The 21441-nt window shown below is 34.0% G+C and overlaps 1 protein-coding gene across 1 annotated transcript in view; it reads right to left on the minus strand.

Annotated features, from left to right (window-relative positions):
* Positions 1 to 21441, minus strand: part of MGAM (maltase-glucoamylase) — a 300259-nt gene that overhangs the window by 54719 nt on the left and 224099 nt on the right. The window contains exons 51-58 of the mRNA XM_053710109.1: positions 19495 to 19663; positions 10632 to 10728; positions 10113 to 10225; positions 9893 to 10018; positions 8325 to 8453; positions 8133 to 8243; positions 7388 to 7450; positions 2592 to 2708 (exon numbers count right to left, since the gene is read on the minus strand). Of these exons, the coding sequence (XP_053566084.1) occupies positions 2592 to 2708; positions 7388 to 7450; positions 8133 to 8243; positions 8325 to 8453; positions 9893 to 10018; positions 10113 to 10225; positions 10632 to 10728; positions 19495 to 19663 (925 nt within the window). The remainder of the gene's footprint in view (positions 1 to 2591; positions 2709 to 7387; positions 7451 to 8132; positions 8244 to 8324; positions 8454 to 9892; positions 10019 to 10112; positions 10226 to 10631; positions 10729 to 19494; positions 19664 to 21441) is intronic.

Consider the following 21441-nt stretch of genomic DNA (forward strand, 5'->3'; position numbering starts at 1 on the left):
AAAGAAAAGAAAAAGAAAATGTCAATGTTTGGATAACTATCTTGATTAAACTGGGGGAACACAGTAGGACTTTAGGGACCCTGGACATGGAGGGATGCGTGACTTGATATCCTGAGCATATATAATTCATTGTTTTTCTGTTTGTCCATTCGAAAATGTTAACACATTTACTGTATCTAACTGTCTGATATTTAATAAATAAAAGTTCTAGAAATAGGAATATCTATTTAAAAATACTTATAGCATATTGTATATGTGCAGAACAATGGAATGTTAAATATTTACAGTAAATGCATAGTTAAAACATTTATAAAAAATTAATATTGCTTATATATGCTTGTATATGTTCTCATGTACTTGACAGCAAAGGGCTTCAATGCACACACACACACACACACATATATATATATATATATATATATACATATACAGTATATATGTATACAGTACGTCATATATACACATTTAAATACATAAATACATATATACACATATATGGACATATAAATATATGTACATATACATCTTTAGACATGTACATGTATGTATCTCTATGTTAAACAGCTGAGATCTCATATCATTGAGCCTGTATAACTTTTGTGTGCAATATTTCTTTTAATAATTTTTATTAGATGGTGTTATTATGAGTGTAAGTGTACTTTGTAATGTATTTTTTATGTGTTTTCTGACACTTTTTTTGTTTTGCGAAACAGTTCTGAGGTTGCGGTAAACATTCTAGCGTAAATCCCAAATGTGCTCCTTTCAACGTGTAATATGAGCGCAATTTAACTTGCGCACAAACAAATGTGAAATCCCAATAGAGCTTGTGATTAATTGATAGCACTCCACTCGTATTTTAATTCATCGCTATTACAATACAAAAATATATATTTCATTTTATAAAATAACTGTCTTCCTGAAGTAATCTGTCATAGGAAGTTAAGAACACATATTATATAAGTAATTATTAATTATATGCTGGATGGTATTATCTTTGTTCAAAATGGCTTTCAGATAGCTAAAATTATTAACACTACCTATATAAACTTGACCTATGAAGAGTAATTTCTCTCATTTGATTCATTATCATTTGATAATATCTTGCCTCTTTACAGTCTGCCTAGGTATAATTTTGTGAAAACAGCACCTTTATCGCACAATTACCATGCTTAGCCATCACAAGCCTGCAAAAGACAGATTATTCACCAAACTCTAGGGGCTCCATGTACGAAGCAGCGAAAGCTGCTCCGGAGCCTTTGCGGGGCAGGTTCGCATATGCGAGCCTGCTTACCGCAATGTAAGAAGCAGCGGTCATTAGACCGCTGCTTCCTACACCCTACGCCACCTCTTAGGTGGCGAAGCAAAATCACCGAGAGCTCGCTCGCTCTCGGTGATTGACAGCCCCTTCAGTCGCGTGATTGGTCGCGCGACTGAAGGGGCTGGCATTACACACTCCGCTGAGTGTGTAATGGTACATACGGGCAAGCGGATCAATAGATCCACTGCCCGTGTGTAGCGGAGGCGGGCGGACAGCTTCGCGAGTTAAGAAGCTGTCCGCCCGCCTCTTAGTACATGGAGCCCTAGGTCTAGATTACGGATGGATCACAAATTTGTGCTCCTGCGAGTGCTTTATCTGCGCTCAACTTTTTTTATCCTTGCACGCCCAGTTGCACATTTATTACAGGTCGCAAGTAAAACTTTTGTGCTCTTGCGGTCGCATCCTCGCACAGAAAAAAAGACTTTGCGAAGTTGTGGAAGAAGGTTCGTATTCCCCCATAGACTTTAATGCAGACACGTTTTGAAAAAGAAAAAAATAAGAGCCACCAGCTTACGCTAACACGAGCGCAGGATTGCAATGAGCTATATGTATGTATTTCTAGACATATGCATATCTGTATTTAAATGTGCATATATGTCTGTAAATACACACATACACATATAAATACATATATACATTTGTATAGAAATACATGCATAAATATTTATATACATACATACATGTGTTGCTATGGAACCCTATGTAAAAGCACTTTTGGCCAGTTTTTTTTTCTCTAAAACCTGACATCTCATATCTTTGAGCCCTTATAACTTTTTATTGCAATTTTTAAAAATATTTTTATTAGATAGTGTAACTGTAATTGTAAATGTATTTTTGATGTGTTTTGCGACACTTTTTTGACTTGCGTAACAGTTAGCCAGATCTCTGAAGTTGCAGTAATCATTCTAGTGTATATCTTGATTGCGCTCATGTGTTCGCATTTACTTTCAACTTGTAATATGGCAAAATTAAACTTGCATGCACATGGCCACAAATATCTGATATGGCTTGTGCATAACAGTAATCTAGCCCTTAATGGGAATCCGTTTCATCTTATTTGTAGAAATATATATGGAAAAGCTTAACTAAAATGATAACTTGTTATTTGGTAAAAAATAAAAAAATAATTAAAAAATGTATATAGTACACACTTTAAGGAACATGCTCAAATGTTTCACATATACATTTGGGATGTACTTGACGTATACTAATTGATTGATTTATCAGACAATCTGCCATTTTTAAAAGCTAAGGGAGAAAAAATAAAACTTACTATCCAGAGGCCATCAAACCTAATGTATTTCTCTCTGTATTCCTTGCATAGTTCATGCCACCATCCAGCTGTGCCATTCTTGAAAAAGTCAGGGAATGCAGTATGAGCTCTATATGCCTAAAAATAATTAAAAAAAATGTTATCAAGGAAAAAAAAAACACTGAAACATTTTTTTAAATACACCTTAAGTGCAGTGAGGTACTAATGCTACTGTAATTACAAGCTGAAGTTCACACAGAACCTCTATTCTGTGATCAACATACTACTGAGCATTATAGAATAAGGGATTTTTTCCTCATTCTAAATAAATACTGAAACCTTCTATTGGAGATAGATTTCACTCTGGGTATGCAGGCTTTGATGTTTTTAGAGTGTCTCCATTATTCACTATCATAAGCCCAATTGGCAAATCTAAACATATCTAGAAGTCCATTATTATTTGAAGAGTAAAAAATTCTAGCTCCTGATAATGTATCAAATAAATCTGTTTTCCATAACTTGTAGTTTTCCGTTATAACTTTTAGCACATACTATGGTTGTTAAAGTTTAAAAAATGTGAATTCTACATAATCATTGAGTAGGTAATTCAAATTTCCACGACAATTTGCAGCTCTTAAAATGTAACAAGTATCCACATTAAAGGTATAAACAACAAAATTGTTCACCTTAAGGGTTCAAAAACTCACTGCTATGTAGAAAAATTGTTTTTTTTTTATTATTATATTGTAATGTAGGTGTCCTGCTAAAAAAGATAAGCAGCTTTCAAGCTTAAATGTGGCTTTCTAAAATTCTTTTGAGGAACCTCAAGTAACTGATGAGAATTGTAAAATAATCTCACTAGACCAAAGAAAAGAATATGGCCCTATTGTCTCTCAAAGGTGTGAGAACACTCTTTACATGTATGGTGGCATTATAAAGTTTAAAAGAGAATACCACATACTATTAAGGGGGCAGTGAATTCAAAATTACACTTTCAAAAATTCAAATAGAGCATGTAATATTAAACAACTTTCCAGTTTAATTCTATTATCAACTACTACAGGGAGTGCAGAATTATTAGGCAAGTTGTATTTTTGAGGATTAATTTTATTATTGAACAACAACCATGTTCTCAATGAACCCAAAAAACTCATTAATATCAAAGCTGAATAGTTTTGGAAGTAGTTTTTAGTTTGTTTTTAGTTATAGCTATTTTAGGGGGATATCTGTGTGTGCAGGTGACTATTACTGTGCATAATTATTAGGCAACTTAACAAAAAACAAATATATACCCATTTCAATTATTTATTTTTACCAGTGAAACCAATATAACATCTCAACATTCACAAATATACATTTCTGACATTCAAAAACAAAACAAAAACAAATCAGTGACCAATATAGCCACCTTTCTTTGCAAGGACACTCAAAAGCCTGCCATCCATGGATTCTGTCAGTGTTTTGATCTGTTCACCATCAACATTGCGTGCAGCAGCAACCACAGCCTCCCAGACACTGTTCAGAGAGGTGTACTGTTTTCCCTCCTTGTAAATCTCACATTTGATGATGGACCACAGGTTCTCAATGGGGTTCAGATCAGGTGAACAAGGAGGCCATGTCATTAGATTTTCTTCTTTTATACCCTTTCTTGCCAGCCACGCTGTGGAGTACTTGGACGCGTGTGATGGAGCATTGTCCTGCATGAAAATCATGTTTTTCTTGAAGGATGCAGACTTCTTCCTGTACCACTGCTTGAAGAAGGTGTCTTCCAGAAACTGGCAGTAGGACTGGGAGTTGAGCTTGACTCCATCCTCAACCCGAAAAGGCCCCACAAGCTCATCTTTGATGATACCAGCCCAAACCAGTACTCCACCTCCACCTTGCTGGCGTCTGAGTCGGACTGGAGCTCTCTGCCCTTTACCAATCCAGCCACGGGCCCATCCATCTGGCCCATCAAGACTCACTCTCATTTCATCAGTCCATAAAACCTTAGAAAAATCAGTCTTGAGATATTTCTTGGCCCAGTCTTGACGTTTCAGCTTGTGTATCTTGTTCAGTGGTGGTCGTCTTTCAGCCTTAACTTGGCCATGTCTCTGAGTATTGCACACCTTGTGCTTTTGGGCACTCCAGTGATGTTGCAGCTCTGAAATATGGCCAAACTGGTGGCAAGTGGCATCTTGGCAGCTGCACGCTTGACTTTTCTCAGTTCATGGGCAGTTATTTTGCGCCTTGGTTTTTCCACACGCTTCTTGCGACCCTGTTGACTATTTTGAATGAAACGCTTGATTGTTCGATGATCACGCTTCAGAAGCTTTGCAATTTTAAGAGTGCTGCATCCCTCTGCAAGATATCTCACTATTTTTGACTTTTCTGAGCCTGTCAAGTCCTGCTTTTGACCCATTTTGCCAAAGGAGAGGAAGTTGCCTAATAATTATGCACACCTGATATAGGGTGTTGATGTCATTAGACCACACCCCTTCTCATTACAGAGATGCACATCACCTAATATGCTTAATTGGTAGTAGGCTTTCGAGCCTATACAGCTTGGAGTAAGACAACATGCATAAAGAGGATGATGTGGTCAAAATACTCATTTGCCTAATAATTCTGCACCCCCTGTATACATTTTCTTGGTGTCCTTTGTTGAAGGAGCAGTAATGCACAACCAGGAGCTAGCTGAACACATTAGGTGACGCAATGACAAGAGGTATGTGTGGTCGCAAATCATCAGTTAGTTCCAAGTAGTGCATTGCTGCTCTTAAAGGGACAATCTAGTCCAAAATAAACTTTCATGGATCAAATAAGGCATGTAATTTTAAACAACTTTTCATTTTACTTTTATCACAAATTTTGCTTTGTTCTGTTAGAATTCTTAGTTGAAAGCTAAACCTAGGAGGTTCATGTGCTAATATCTTAGACCTTGAAGGCCACCTATTATCTGAATGCATTTTGACAGTTTTTAACCACTAGAGGGTGTTAGTTCATGTGTTTTTCATGTGTGTCATATAGATAACACTGTGTTCACGCATGTGGTGTTACTTTGGTGTCAGCACTGATTGGCTAAAATGTAAGTCTTTCAAAAGAACTGAAATGAGGGGGCAGTTTGCAGAGGCTTAGATACAAGATGATCATAGAGGTAAAAAGTGTATTAATATAACTGTGTTGGTTACACAAAAACTAGGATTTGTAAGACTTAAAACGCTATACAATTAACCCTACAAGAGCTTTTGTTACGACTGGTCTCATGGCCAGAACATACTGTATATAACAGACAGAAAAAGGAAAAACAAAAGTGATAGGAAGCACTAAAAAGCACTTAAAAGCATATAGGGTTAAAACCTTCAGGAAGTGAATTCTATGTTACGATATAGCGCAATGGCACATAATAAAAAAAAAAAGCATCCATATATAAAATCACTGATAATTTATTAAAGAATATTGATAAAACACCTAAAATACATCTAAATATATATATATATATATATATATATATATATATATAGAGGACGTCTCCTCTTATATAATTCAATTAACATATAGTTGCGATTGCCAGGACTTTCAAAAGAGATGGGCAATTGCAACTATAGGTTATTTGAATTCTATAAGAGGAGACATCCTCTATATATATATATATATTTAGCTGTTATACATTTTAGGTGTTTTAACAATATTCTATAATAAATTAGCAGTGATTTTATATATGGATGCTTTATTTTTTTAATATGTGACATTGAGCTATATCGTAACATAGAATTCACTTCCTGAAGGTTTTAACCCTATATGTTTTTTAGTGCTTCCTAGCGTTTTGTTTTTCCTTTTTCTGTCTTTTTTATGCAAAACTAGGGAATGGGTAATAAAGAGACTAGGGGGCATATGTATCAATGTGCGAGCGGACATTATACGAAGTAGCGTATCATGTCCGCTGCACATCGCTGCACATCAATAAATGCCGACAGCATACGCTGTTGACATTTATCATTGCACCAGCAGTTCTTGTGAACTGCTAGTGCAATGCCGCCCCCTGCAGATTTGCAGTGAATCAGCCGCTAGCACGGGGTGTCAATCAACCTGATCGTATTCGATCGGATTGATTTCTGTCTGCCGCCTCAGAGCAGGCGGGCAAGTTATGGAGCAGCGATCTTTATCAAGCTTTATAACGGAGCTTGATAAATATGCCCCTATCTATCTTTTAAAACAATTCTGGTGTAGACTGTCCCTTTAAGCCTACATATGTATTCTCTTCAACAAAGGATATCAAGAGTATGAAGCAAATTTGCTAATAGAAGTACATTGTAATGTTTTTTTTAGAATTGTATGTTCTATCTAAATCTTTAAACTATAATTTTTACTTCAATCTCACTTTAAACAGTCATGAGCAATAGGTGAAGTTTACTACAAGTTTCCAGAAGTAATGTTTTACAGAAAATATAAACCATCCAATTCTTGCTAACTTATGTGTTAAACATTCTGACATGTATTGAACATTTCTTATTCTTAAACAGTTATTCATGTACAATATTTTAAAGCCTAAACTCATTTTAGACCTCTTTCAAATAATAATAATAAAAAAGAAATCTATTAGGCATTTGGTACCGTTACATCAAACTGAATAATGGTAAAAATAATTTGGCACTTACATTATTCAATATAAATTTGTGACTGATCAAAATCCTAAGTAATTAATTCTCAGGTAAGATAACTGATAATCCCAAACATTAAATTGTTTTATACTTCAAATATGTAACGTAAAAGTTAGATATTTGTTCTTTTTGAACATTTTTTTTAATCAAGAAAGTTTCTCATTTTTATGAACGTACCTCAACTTGTTCATCCCAACCATAAGAGTCATTAACCACTACACCAGGTAAGTCAGGCCAAACCTAGTAAAGAAACAGATATTGAGTTAGCTATTTTGTAAGATAATGTTTTCATCAAAATGTAATTATATATATATATATATATATATATATATATATATATATATACACACACACACATAGAGAGAGAAAGAGAGAGAGAGGGGGAGAGGGATATAAAAATTGCATTTAAGTTTCTATTAATACTGGACATTTTAACAGTATGCACTTATTATCATACTTATTGTCATACTTCAAAAGTGTGGTGCAAGAAAACATATTTATTTACCTACAAATACCATAAATATACTCTAATCAATTAAAGAATACACAAGCTTTTGAAATATTACCAACACATTTCAGCCCCTACAATGCAGCATTAATGTTTCCTCCCCTGGTGAAAATATTTGTAACATAGTAGAGTATGGGATTTTTTACATTTATAAACATGCTTGATATATTGCATTAAGATCTTCAGCATACATCTGCTAATTTAAATGAGCTTAGACTCACTTCCTGGCATATACTGATAGAAATTACAGTAAACATGTGAAGCCATTCCTGGATATCTTTTATGATAACATGCAATTATGGAACTTAGCAATCTTTTTCCATCTGAAGGAGCTAATTAGTCTGTTATTCTAGAAGTTATAAAACTGTGTAATGTAGGAGACTAAATAACAAATATACATATATAGATATATACCTTTCCCCATACAATTCCACTTCCATCTCCCCATTTAATAAACACATCTTTCTCAACTCCACTTGTAAATGCTTTGTAAGGCTCGGTTTCATTCCCTGCAATAGCTGGATCCTGAAAATTAGAAATAAATATAAAAGTGTTATAAAATAAATACACTGCATACTTACATGTTTTAAACAGCATAAAACCTACCAGCATGATAATGAATCTCATTCCAGCCAATCTGATTTTGTCAACAAAGTTAGGGAGATCTGCAAATTCATCTCCAAGAGTAAAATCCATCTGCCTCTCCATGTAGTCAATATCAGCATATTGCACATCCTTAAAGAGAATGTATATAGAAGTTAAAATATAATTAAGACACTACATTGTCATTATTAAATAACTTTGGGATCATCATCTGTGATCATGTTTTCACCACAAACTATAATTTATTTATTACATCTATGTAACCTCCAGAATGGTTTAAGAGTATGAGATTTCACCAGCCAATCAGAGACTTGGGCAAAGCTTCTGTGTGGGAGGGCTCAGGGGGTGTCAGTGCTATATAAAACAGGGTTGGGTATTTTTTCTTCTCAGGATCAAAATATGCCTCTGCAGGAGGCCTGCCACTTCAGAACGCTCACAGCTAGAGATCCAGGAAGCAGAGTAACTCAACTTCAGGAAAGTTGCTGTAAGTAAGTAGTGAACTCTCATGTATGTTGGACTAGTGGGTCAGTTCAGTCACGTCTACCTGTGAAGCTAAAGCTGATGTGGTGATCAGCAAATTGGCTACATCTTCTCCCAGGATGCAATAACAATTATTACATATAAAATAGTGATTTGCAATCATGGTGTCAGCACACTGTTTACGGGTTTATTTAGGGTTTTAAAAAAATTCAGGGTTAAGGTTGAATAGGTGATAGATTGCCCATAGCATCTTTATTTGAGCATTATATTTTTCTTAATGTATATTGTATTCTATTCCTACTTCAAATTGTATCTTACTATTTTAATGCAGTATTTTAATTGTGTATCCCTTGGAGTAGCACAAGCATGCTAATAATAATAATAATGAGAAGAAAGGGTAGAAGAACAAATAGAAGAAAAAGTATTTGTCTCTTTCATGATTTATAGAAATGATATACTGATGTCCAAAATCATAAAATAATTATTAGCCACTATTCTAAAATATAACTACAAAAAGAATCTAGCAAAAGAGATCTTTGTGGAAAAGCTTCTATATCTAATGTTTGCTGTAGCATGTTATACACTCATGTCTTTTTTTCATGGGGCATCTAGCAATGATTGAAGATGGGAGATTATAACCACAAACTTCAATCTAAAATAGAATGTGCTTAGATCTATTGTTAACCATAATGCCTATACCTTCCAGGTGCAAGAATGTTCTGGCTGATAATGTTGATCTCAGGTAAAAGAGGTTTGGGGTTGGGGGAAGTTTTAGGAATTGGGTTTGGTATTTAGGGATTGTGTTTTAGATTAGGGATTAGGGCTAACTTCATGGATGCCAGAAAACATAATTCAGCCCTCTTCAGCCTCCATAGAGTATTGTGACTATTTCAATAGCATGGCTGCAATATTATGACAGCAGTCTTTTCACCATTTGAGCAACATTTCAATGTTTAGTGATGCCATATGTATATACTGTATATATATTTTATTTTAATTCTTAAAAACCAATTTCTAATTTACAATCAAGTGTTTGAATAATCTTTAATTATGAAAAAGCAAATTATCAAAATTACAAAACGTTGACTTACATATGGAATGTTTGCTTTCACCATGTCATTAAATATTTGTTCTATTTCACTGGTATTTTTATATCCATAACGGCACAACTGGAATCCAAGTGACCAATAGGCTGGCATGACTGGACGCCCTACAAGCTATAGTTAAAAGAACAAAAAGAAAAGGTTTATTTAAAAAGTAACAACTTTTAAATGTTAAAACTATCAAATGTTGAAATTTTAAAAATCTTACAGATGTGTACTGTTGAACAACAATTTCTGGAGTGGGTCCCAAAACAACGTAATAGTCCAAAATTCCTCCAACTGTGCGATAAGTCAGGGCTGGTGTTGGCTGTAGTGTTACATCTGGAAAAAAAAAGTCCCTGTTTCACATGATATTATAATATTAAATAGTCCTTCCTCTGGGTCAGCTATCATATCATTGTCCTAATGCTAGTATGTAAAAATATACAGTAAGTATATTTATGGGTTAATTTGTATACTTATTTATTTGTCTTTTACAAAGATGTACCTTTGCTTAAAATGTATTACAAAGTTTCTTAATACTAAGCAGTACAAAAAAGACACAAATAAGGATGTACAGTCATGGAAGATGAAACATAGGCCTAGAATTTACAAAAAAGGACACATGATAATATCGAAATTGCTATAAGAAAACAAATTAAAAACAATGAATGAATAGTATTGAAACTGATAGGAATATGATATCCTTGGCATACTGATTTTTTATCAAAATAGCAATTTATTTTACCCATTGCATTACTGTTCAGTAGAAAAACACCATGAGCATTTCCATCATTTTCAAGTCCCATATAAAAAGGATGAACACCATATGAATTCAATGTGTACTGCAAAGAAGAAGAATCAATATTATTACCTTAATAGTCATATTTATTTTAAAAAAACATATCTGTATTTTATTGATATATGTTTATTTTGACAATCAATTTTAAAAAAAAAATGACAATGTTATTTCCCCAAAAAATAAACAGAACTATTCTGAGATTTAAATATTTACAAAATATCAAAAATTATATTTAACGACCGAAATTAAAACTGATATAGTGTCTCTTAATAACATAACTATCTGAATGAGAACAATTGGTCAAAATATAGTATATTATAAAAGAGAATCATACTTTTCATCTAAATATGTATAGATAGATAGATAGATAGATAGATAGATAGATAGATAGATAGATAGATAGATATGTGTGTGTGTGTATATATATATATATATATATATATATATACATATGTGTGTGTGTTATAAATAAAAATGAATGATGCATACACATAAAAAATATACAATATAATTACTGTATTCATTTTAATAAACATAGGTTGTTGTTTGATGTTGGAGGTTTATTCAGTGATCTATGTATAGCAGTGTGAGTATGCACTTTTAACAAAGTTAAGAAAATAATAAATAATGGGATATTCTGTAAAATTGGACATGCAATGTTGGTACAACTTGGTTATTAAAAAAAGTAAACTTGCTAATAGAAGTATAGACACATATATCAGTTTCTAACCATTTTATGCATGAGATGTACATTACCTAGGGTTTTAAATGTTGACGGTGACTTGTATATGAAGGGCCAGATTAACGCCTAGATTTAGAGTTCTGCGGTAGCCGTAAAAACAGCTTTAAGGGGTCCTAGAGCTGCTTTTTACCGCCCGCTGGTATTTAGAGTCAGTCAGGAAAGGGTCTAACGCTCACTTTCCAGCCACGACTTTTACATACCGCAGATCCCCTTACGCCAATTGCGTATCCTATCTTTTCAATGGGATCTTCCTAACGCCGGTATTTAGAGTCTTGGCTGAAGTGAGCGTTAGAACTCTAAAGACAAGACTCCAGCCGCAGAAAAAAGTCAGGAGTTAAGAGCTTTATGGGCTAACGCCGGTTTATAAAGCTCTTAATTAATGTGCTCTAAAGTACACTAACACCCATAAACTACCTATGTACCCCTAAACCGAGGCCCCCCCACATCGCCGCCACTATAATCATTTTTTTTAACCCCTAATCTGCCGACTGGACATCGCCGCCACCTACATTTTCCCTATGAACCCCTAATCTGCTGCCCCCAACGTCGCCGACACCTACATAATATTTATTAACCCCGAATCTGCCCCCCAATGTCGCTGCTACCTTACCTACACTTATTAACCCCTAATCTTCTGACCGGACCTCACCGCTACTATAATAAATGTATTAACCCCTAAAGCTAAGTCTAACCCTAACACCCCCATAAGTTAAATATAATTTAAATCTAACAAAATAAATTATTTCTTATTAAATAAATTAATCCTATTTAAAGCTAAATATTTACCTGTAAAATAAACCCTAATATAGCTACAATATAACTAATAATTATATTGTAGCTATTTTAGGATTTATATTTATTTTACAGGCAACTTTGTATTTATTTTAACTAGGTTCAATAGCTATTAAATAGTCATTAACTATTTAATAGCTACCTAGTTAAAATAATTACAAAATTACCTGTAAAATAAATCCTAACCTAAGTTACAATTAAACCTAACACTACACTATCAATAAATTAATTAAATAAACTACCTACAATTACCTACAATTAAATCAACTAAACTAAATTACAAAAAATAAAAAAAGATTACAAGAATTTTAAACTAATTACACCTACTCTAAGCCCCATAAAAAAAATAACAAAGCCCCCCAAAATAAAAAAATGCCCTACCCTAATCTAAAATAAAAAGTTAACAGCTCTATTACCTTACCAACCCTTAAAAGAGTACAAAGAATTATAGGAGCGCCAATAAAGGCTAGAGTAAACTACAGGTACCTTAATATAGATTACATAAAACAATATCACCAATTAGATGAATCCAATAAGTTTAAAAACAGTATCCCCAATTCTGATTAATCGAATAAGTTCAAAAATATAACAAAAGAAATGAGTAAAATATATCCTTTTTAATAATACACACTAATTTAAAATCACAGTAGATTAATACAACCTGATCAGATAACTTCACTGATCACGACTTTATTCTTAACGTGGGGGTCACTGATAGCATAAGAAAACTACTATTCTGGTTTGTTACAGCCAATTAGAGCGACTCTGTGTAAGCCTAAAAAGTGCATAAAAATAATATGTGTTGGTGAATTGAAATATCAAAATAATATTAATTCTTAGGTAGGTGTAAAATATACACACAAATATGTGAGAAAAAAGAGAGAAAACAAATATATTCACTTGTGAGAAAAATATGTACCAATAGATGTGTACCAAAAAAAGTGTGTACAAAAAATATAAAAAATATATATACCAAAGAATATATATAATACGATCTAATACCGGTATGATCTGCAAAAATCAAAAATAAAATGTGAATTACATATGTGTCAGACAGACAAGGTGGATAACTAGAGCTGTCCTTAGCTGTTATATCTAAGAACCAGGTCTGGTTATATCAGAAGCTGTTAGTTTCTTAAACAAATTTCTGAATGCTAAAACTGTCAAAAGCTGTAAGTATCCTAAACAAATTTCTAAATGCTATAAATATCAAAATACAATATCTGCCAACATCTAGGAATGACAAAAAAGGAGATAAAAAATAGGCAATAATAAAACGATGTTTTGACAATAATAAAACCCAATTTTGTGGGAGAACAACAAAATTAAAAAATTAAAAAGCAAAGTCCATAATCCAATAAATAACTAATCCAAATGACAGCCAAATGATGAAGATACTTCTTAGGTCCAAAGGTCTCCGGAAACCTGTGGAAAAAATAAAGTGCACTAAACAAAGGGCTTAAAGGGACTGAGCCTGACAGGTAATGGACTCACCCAATAAGCTGATCCTGGTGATATATGAGCCTCACAAATCTCTCCAATGTCGACGCGTTGTCTTGAAAAAGGCCCCATCACAGGGCCGAAACGTGTCGACATTGGAGGAGATTTGTGAGTCCATTACCTGTCAGGCTCAGTCCCTTTAAGCCCTTTGTTTAGTGCACTTTATTTTTTCCACAGGTTTCCGGAGACCTTTGGACCTAAGAAGTATCTTCATCATTTGGCTGTCATTTGGATTAGTTATTTATTGGATTATGGACTTTGCTTTTTAATTTTTTAATTTTGTTGTTCTCCCACAAAATTGGGTTTTATTATTGTCAAAACATCGTTTTATTATTGCCTATTTTTTATCTCCTTTTTTGTCATTCCTAGATGTTGGCAGATATTGTATTTTGATATTTATAGCATTTAGAAATTTGTTTAGGATACTTACAGCTTTTGACAGTTATAGCATTCAGAAATTTGTTTAAGAAACTAACAGCTTCTGATATAACTAGACCTGGTTCTTAGATATAACAGCTAAGGACAGCTCTAGTTATCCACCTTGTCTGTCTGACACATATGTAATTCACATTTTATTTTTGATTTTTGCAGATCATACCGGTATTAGATCGTATTATATATATTCTTTGGTATATATATTTTTTATATTTTTTGTACACACTTTTTTTGGTACACATCTATTGGTACATATTTTTCTCACAAGTGAATATATTTGTTTTCTCTCTTTTTTCTCACATATTTGTGTGTATATTGTACACCTACCTAAGAATTAATATTATTTTGATATTTCAATTCACCAACACATATTATTTTTATGCACTTTTTAGGCTTACACAGAGTCGCTCTAATTGGCTGTAACAAACCAGAATAGTAGTTTTCTTATGCTATCAGTGACCCCCACGTTAAGAATAAAGTCGTGATCAGTGAAGTTATCTGATCAGGTTGTATTAATCTACTGTGATTTTAAATTAGTGTGTATTATTAAAAAGGATATATTTTACTCATTTCTTTTGTTATATTTTTGAACTTATTCGATTCATCAAAATTGGGGATACTGTTTTTAAACTTATTGGATTCATCTAATTGGTGATATTGTTTTATGTAATCTATATTAAGGTACCTGTAGTTTACTCTAGCCTTTATTGGCGCTCCTATAATTCTTTGTACTGTTTAACTCCCCAGGACCTTATTAGGGGGTCCTTTATAGTGCAGCAGGTAAACAGATCTAGGCGCTGTCCTGAACTCTATTTCTACGGATTTTTCCCCAACCCTTAAAAGAGCTTTTTGCGGGGCATGCCCCAAAGAAATCAGCTCTTTTGCCTGAAAAAAACAATACAATACCCCCCCAACATTACAACCCACCATCCACATACCCCTAATCTAACACAAACCCCCCTTAAAAAAACCTAACACTAAGCCCCTGAAGATCTCCCTACCTTGTCTTCACCCAGCCGGGTATCACCCATCCGTCCAGAAGTCCAGAAGAGGGTCCGAAGTCTTCATCCTATCCGGCAGAAGAGGGTCCGAAGTCTTCATCCAGGTGGCATCAGATTCAAGTTCAATCCGATTGGCTGATCCAATCAGTCAATCAGATTGAGCTCGCATTCTATTGGCTAATCGGAACAGCCAATAGAATGTGAGCTCAATCTGATTGGCTGATCCAATCAGCCAATCGGATTTAACTTGAATCTGATTGGCTGATTCAATCAGCCAATCAGATTTTTCCTACCTTAATTCTGATTGGCTAATAGAATCCAATCAGCCAATCGGAATTCGAGGGACGCCATCTTGGATGACGTCATTTAAAGGAACCTTCATTCGGACTTAGGACGTCGGGGAGGAAGGATGGCTCCGCGTCGGTTGCTTCAAGATGGACCCGCTCCGCTACGGATGGAAGAAGATAGAAGATGCCACCTGGATGAAGACTTTGGACCCTCTTCTGGACCTCTTCTTGCCGGATCGGTGATACCCGGCTGGTTGAAGACAAGGTAGGGAGATCTTCAGGGGCTTAGTGTTAGGTTTTTTAAGGGGGGTTAATAACTATTTAACAGCTATTTAATAGCTATTGTACCTAGTTAAAATAAATACAAAGTTGCCTGTAAAATAAATATAAATCCTAAAATAGCTACAATATAATTATTCGTTATATTGTAGCTATATTACGGTTTATTTTACAGGTAAGTATTTAGCTTTAAATAGGATTAATTTATTTAATAAGAAATAATTTATTTCGTTAGATTTAAATTATATTTAACTTAGTGGGGTGTTAGGGTTAGGGTTAGACTTAGGCTTTAGGGGTTAATACATTTATTATAGTAGCGGTGAGGTCCGGTCCGAATATTAGGGGTTAATAAGTGTAGGTAAGGTAGCAGCGACGTTGGGGGGGGCTGATTAGGGGTTAATAAATATAATGTAGGTGTCGGCGACGTTGGGGGTCGCAGATTAGGGGTTCATAGGGATAATGTAGGTTGCAGCGGTGTACGGAGCGGCAGATTAGGGGTTAATAATAATATGCAAGGGTCAGCGATAGCGGGGGCAGCAGATTAGAGGTTAATAAGTGTAAGGTTAGGGGTGTTTAGACTCTGTGTACATGTTAGGGTGTTAGGTGCAGACTTAGAAACTGTTTCCCCATAGGAAACAATGGGCTGTGTTAGGAGCTAAACGCTGCTTTTTTGCAGGTGTTAGGTTTTTTTTCAGCTCCAACTGCCCCATTGTTTCCTATGGGGATATCGTGCATGAGCACGTTTTTCAATCTGGCCGCTACCGTAAGCAACGCTGGTATTTAGAGTTGAAGTGGCGGTAAATATGCCTGTACGCTCCCTTTTTGGAGCCTAATGCAGCCCTTCAGAGAACTCTAAATACCAGCGTTATTTAAAAGGTGCGGGGGAAAAAAAACACGTGTAGCTAACGCACCCCTTTGGCCGCAAAACTCTAAATCTAGTCGTATGAGTGGAGTGCAAAATATTGTTTTCACAAGCGAAATATTTGCGATCCACTCAGTAATACCAGCGCACGCAATTGTGTTCTGGTATTATTACAAGTTAGGTGCAATGTGAACGTAACCTCACGTTCACTTTTCATGGAAGCTTTGTGCTCACGAGAGTGTGCTTCCATAGGCTCCAATAGGAGTCCTGAGACACGGCATGAGAACCTAGCACAGCAAAGGGGGTAAGTCGTGCAGCGATAGGCATCAAATTGAAATATATATGTATATGAATATATGAATATATATTTATATGTGTATATACACATATTAACACATAAATATATATGTATATAATCCTATGCATAAATATTTACAGGGAACACATAGACCACAATGTAAAGGCAATTGCTACCGCAAGCTTGAGGTAGAAATAACCAGCCACTTGTAATGGCTGATTATTTATCATGTGACTGTAAATGGCTAATGTACCAATTTACTAGTGTGTAATAAATTAGCCCTCCACTTGTAATCTAGTCTGTAAATCACTTATTTTAAATGACAAAAAACAATTGGATTGAGTAATTGGTAATTGGTTGTAAGTTATTTTTTTAACTTACTTTGTACTGTGTAAATTTAGTGCAAAATCTATTTGGAAAAGAAAAAAAATATCCAGAAAATTTTAATTTGAGTGACTCCCTCAGGAAGCCATAAAACTGAGCTGTTCCAGAACTTAGGAAATGTTGGAGCCCATTTTGAAACAGTTGATTGGTATAAGAATAACTAGAATTAAACCTGAGCTAGATCAACCAAGTCAGATTAAACTCGGCCAACTGTTTCCAGCCAAAAACAGCTGAACATTCAGCTTTTCCATTATAGACTCCACAGTGTTCCACATACTGAAATTAATTGCTGGAAATCATTTGGAAAAAAAGTAATAAAAAATGGTTTACTAAATGTTTTAAGGTATACAACTTTCTGGCTTCAGCAATTTTGTTTTATAGATTTGCTTTATAAATTGCAAAGAAGCTATAGCCCAAATCTCTTATAGTCTCTGGTCCGGCAAGATTATCTAAGAAGTAGTTTAAGTACTGTAAGATCTTTTGGAGAATTTTAGAGAGGCAAAATTTAGCTAGAGAGCTGTTTATCTCATTGTGGGCTAGATTTCTATTGGCGTCCTAATTTAACATACACCCGTAAATGGCAAATATACCTAGTTAAATAGCCAGCCATTACAAGTGGCTGGTTAATGCTACTGTGAGCTCACGGTAGCAATTAGCACTCCAAAAATTAACCAAAGGTCAGACCTCTAGTTAATTTTACAAATGTCCCCCAATTACCCCCAAAACAAAGTGTAGTGAAGGTGTTTAAAATAAAATAATAGTAGCATCCTTATTTTTTTTTAAATAATAACTGCACAAAGCAGTTTTAAGGGGTTAAAGTATGCAAATGTGGGGTGTTAGAAAAAAAAATAAGCACTGAAAAGTGCTTTTACATTGCGGTCTATGGGGACTGTGATTTTACTTGAAATATATATCTATATGCTTATATACATATTTATTTAAAGGACCAGTCAACACAGTTGATGTCACACTGAGCTGCTCTAGCTGTTGCTAAGGACGCCTGCTGCTCTGCTCGTTGCCTAGGGTAGAGTCGGCTCCTGTGTGCGTGCGGCGGTGACGTCAGGTGTGCTAGGTTCTGTGCCATGTATGATGGCATCAGAACAAGGCTCCCAATGGAGCTTATGAAAGCACGCACTTGTAAGTGCAAAGCTTCCAAGCAGTTTGCATGCATTGGTATTACAAGTGGAGCGCAAATATCATGCTTGCAAAAGCACAATTTTTAGCTCCACTCATAATCTGATCCTATATAGGGTTCTGAATATGAAGGAGACACATACATTCTGATAAAATGGTTAAAACTGCTTGTTTTCTCTTCATTTCTCACCATGCCAACAAGCGTTTGATAATTATGCCCTAATACTGTTATAATATGTAAACAATTACAAAATAATTTATCAAGGATTTCACTTGTACTTGAGATACTATTTCTAAAGTAAATTGATATTGCTGTGATGTATACTTGTCTGTCCCCAGTAGCTGAGACTCAGACACTCAGATTAGAGCAAATTTGCAGATTGCTCAGATGCAATAGCTACAGCAGGGATTATTGCTGTGTCTTTGTTTTGGCAGATTTAGCACTAAATTCATTATAGTGATTAACTTTGACAATTAAAGGGTTAATATTTATTTGCTAAAGCTAGATAGCTCCCCAGAACCCCACTCCCTACAATGAACATGCGCTTCCAAGCCCCTATCAAGGACAGGACACCTATGGCTGTCTCTATTGAGATGCTCAGACCACCCTACACCTATACATGCACGAGATTAGACTCCCTACTCCCAAATTTCAGAAGGACCTATGGTGCTATTTAGCCATGCTGCATACCTGTTTCTGAAGATAGCTAGAAATTCCATGTGATACACCCTGAGTCAATGTATAAATGAGGACCATGGCAGACAAATACACGGGAGAGTTACTCCAACTCTTAACACACTGGAGTGTCTTAAACCATGTGTGCTAGAGCTGGAATAATGTAAGGCTAGGGGAAAAGAACTGCTGCTTCCTATACCTTAAGATGGAATTCTCTAAAAAAAAGAGTTGGAAGTTTAGGAATACAGCTGCAATGAAGACACACTGCCACTGAGTTTTTGAATAGTTGATACATAATCAGATGAAAATATTATGCTGTGACAAATATTTAGGTTTTCATGAGCTGTAAATCAAGTTATATACTCCTATTTTTTTGTAATGCACACTAATATTAATGGAAAAGGCTTTTCTATACTTACACCTGGTGGCTGATCTTTAGCAAACAATCCCCATGTAACCCAGTTCAACTCATGACGGAAAGTCCTATGCTCTGTTTCTCCAAGTCCATAAATGTATCCAGAAGGTAAACGAGTTGAAATTTGAATAAACATATCTGAAAATGTGAACCCAGGTACTTGAGAGTCCCATCTGTAATAAATAAAATATGTGCCATTACCATAATGTTTGATCATTCAATTTTTAGACAATATTTCTATTATATATAACAATTGTTTTTTAAGGAAAAAAATAATAATAATATATATATATTTATTTATTTTTTTGTTGTGAAAGTGTTACCTAGATTATACATAATTACTATATATCTCTGTCTTTTGTTTTTACTTTAATGAAACTGTGTTTTTTATTTTAGATAAAAAATATTAATAAAAAAACATACCAGAGCAGAGTTCACTCTACATTTTAAATTAATAAGAAAAAAAAAGTTAAAAGCTTATAGGAAGTGGGTATAAAAAAAGGGCTCACTAGTGATTATAGTCCTTAAAGGAAATTAAACCCATTTTTTTCCTTCATGATTCAGATACAACATACAATTTTAAACAACTATTCAATTTCATTATATAATCTAATTTGCTTAGTTCTATTGATATATTTTGTTGAAAAGCATACCTACATAGGTTCAAAAGGTTTGAGTTAGCTACTGTTTTTTTTGTTTGTTTGTTTTTTAAATAATCTTTATTGAGGTTATGCAGTAAGACAAAGAACATATATTAAATGTCACGTGACTTAAATTACAACATTTTTCATGAATCACATTACAATAATATAGATAAAAAAAACAAACTGGATGATAAACTATGAGCTATTGAAACCTCCATTTTGTAGTTTTAAAAAGCTTCTATGGATGACTAATTAGCTGGCCTGTTATGGACTCTGTGATATAGGAAACACTGGTGAAGTACAAATCAATGACCCCAATGGATCTAATGACATATATTAAATTTATAACAGTAAATTATTTAAATAGCGTTTTGATCTTATAACTGGTCTAAGTAAAGCATAACAGCGGGTAAATATCGCTTGGGCTAATATAGTATAGAAAATAAATGGTATCAGTGCATAAAATAAAAATAATTATTCTATCTTAGGAGGGAGGAATACTGCTCATTTAATGATCTTATATGTTAGCACCCAGTAGGGATGGGCGAAAAATGGCACGAAATTTAACATTCGTTCATTTGAATCGAATTTCGAATGTTTACATAACATTCTAACATTCGATTTTTGAATGTTCAGTTTTGAATTTTACGATTACATTCGAAAATATTCTTTTCGAAAAATTTTAATTTAGATTGTAATAGTATTTCTAATGCTTTTTCTTTAAATGTAATATTCGAATTATGCAATACGTGTATTCGAATTCGAAAAATTCAAATTTAGATTGTAATAGTATTTCTAATGCTTTTTCTTTAAATGTAATATTCGAATTATGCAATACGTGTATTTGAATTCGAAAAATTCGAATTTAGATTGTAATAGTATTTCTAATGCTTTTTCTTTAAATGTAATATTCGAATTATGCAATATTCGAATTCGAAAAATTCAAATTTATATTCGAATTCGAAAAATTCTAATTTATATGTTTGTAATAGTATTTCTAATGCTTTCTTTAAATGTAATATTCAAATTATGCAATATTCTATATGGAAACATTCGAAATGATATATTTGTATCTATTATGTATCAATTTACTAGATTCCCGCCCTATCACATGAACTATTGAACTTCTGAATAGTATTTGTTAAATAGAATGTTAAATTTGAAATTTCGAAATGTGGACATTCGATATAATTATAAACATTCGAATTCGAAAGTGACATTCGAAAACTGTAAATAACATTAGATTTTTGAATTTTTAAGAATATTCGTTCTTATCGACATTCGGATTTAGAATTCAAATTTTGGTA

The sequence above is a fragment of the Bombina bombina genome, chromosome 4 (assembly GCF_027579735.1).
Source record: "Bombina bombina isolate aBomBom1 chromosome 4, aBomBom1.pri, whole genome shotgun sequence".
Classification (NCBI taxonomy): domain Eukaryota; kingdom Metazoa; phylum Chordata; class Amphibia; order Anura; family Bombinatoridae; genus Bombina; species Bombina bombina.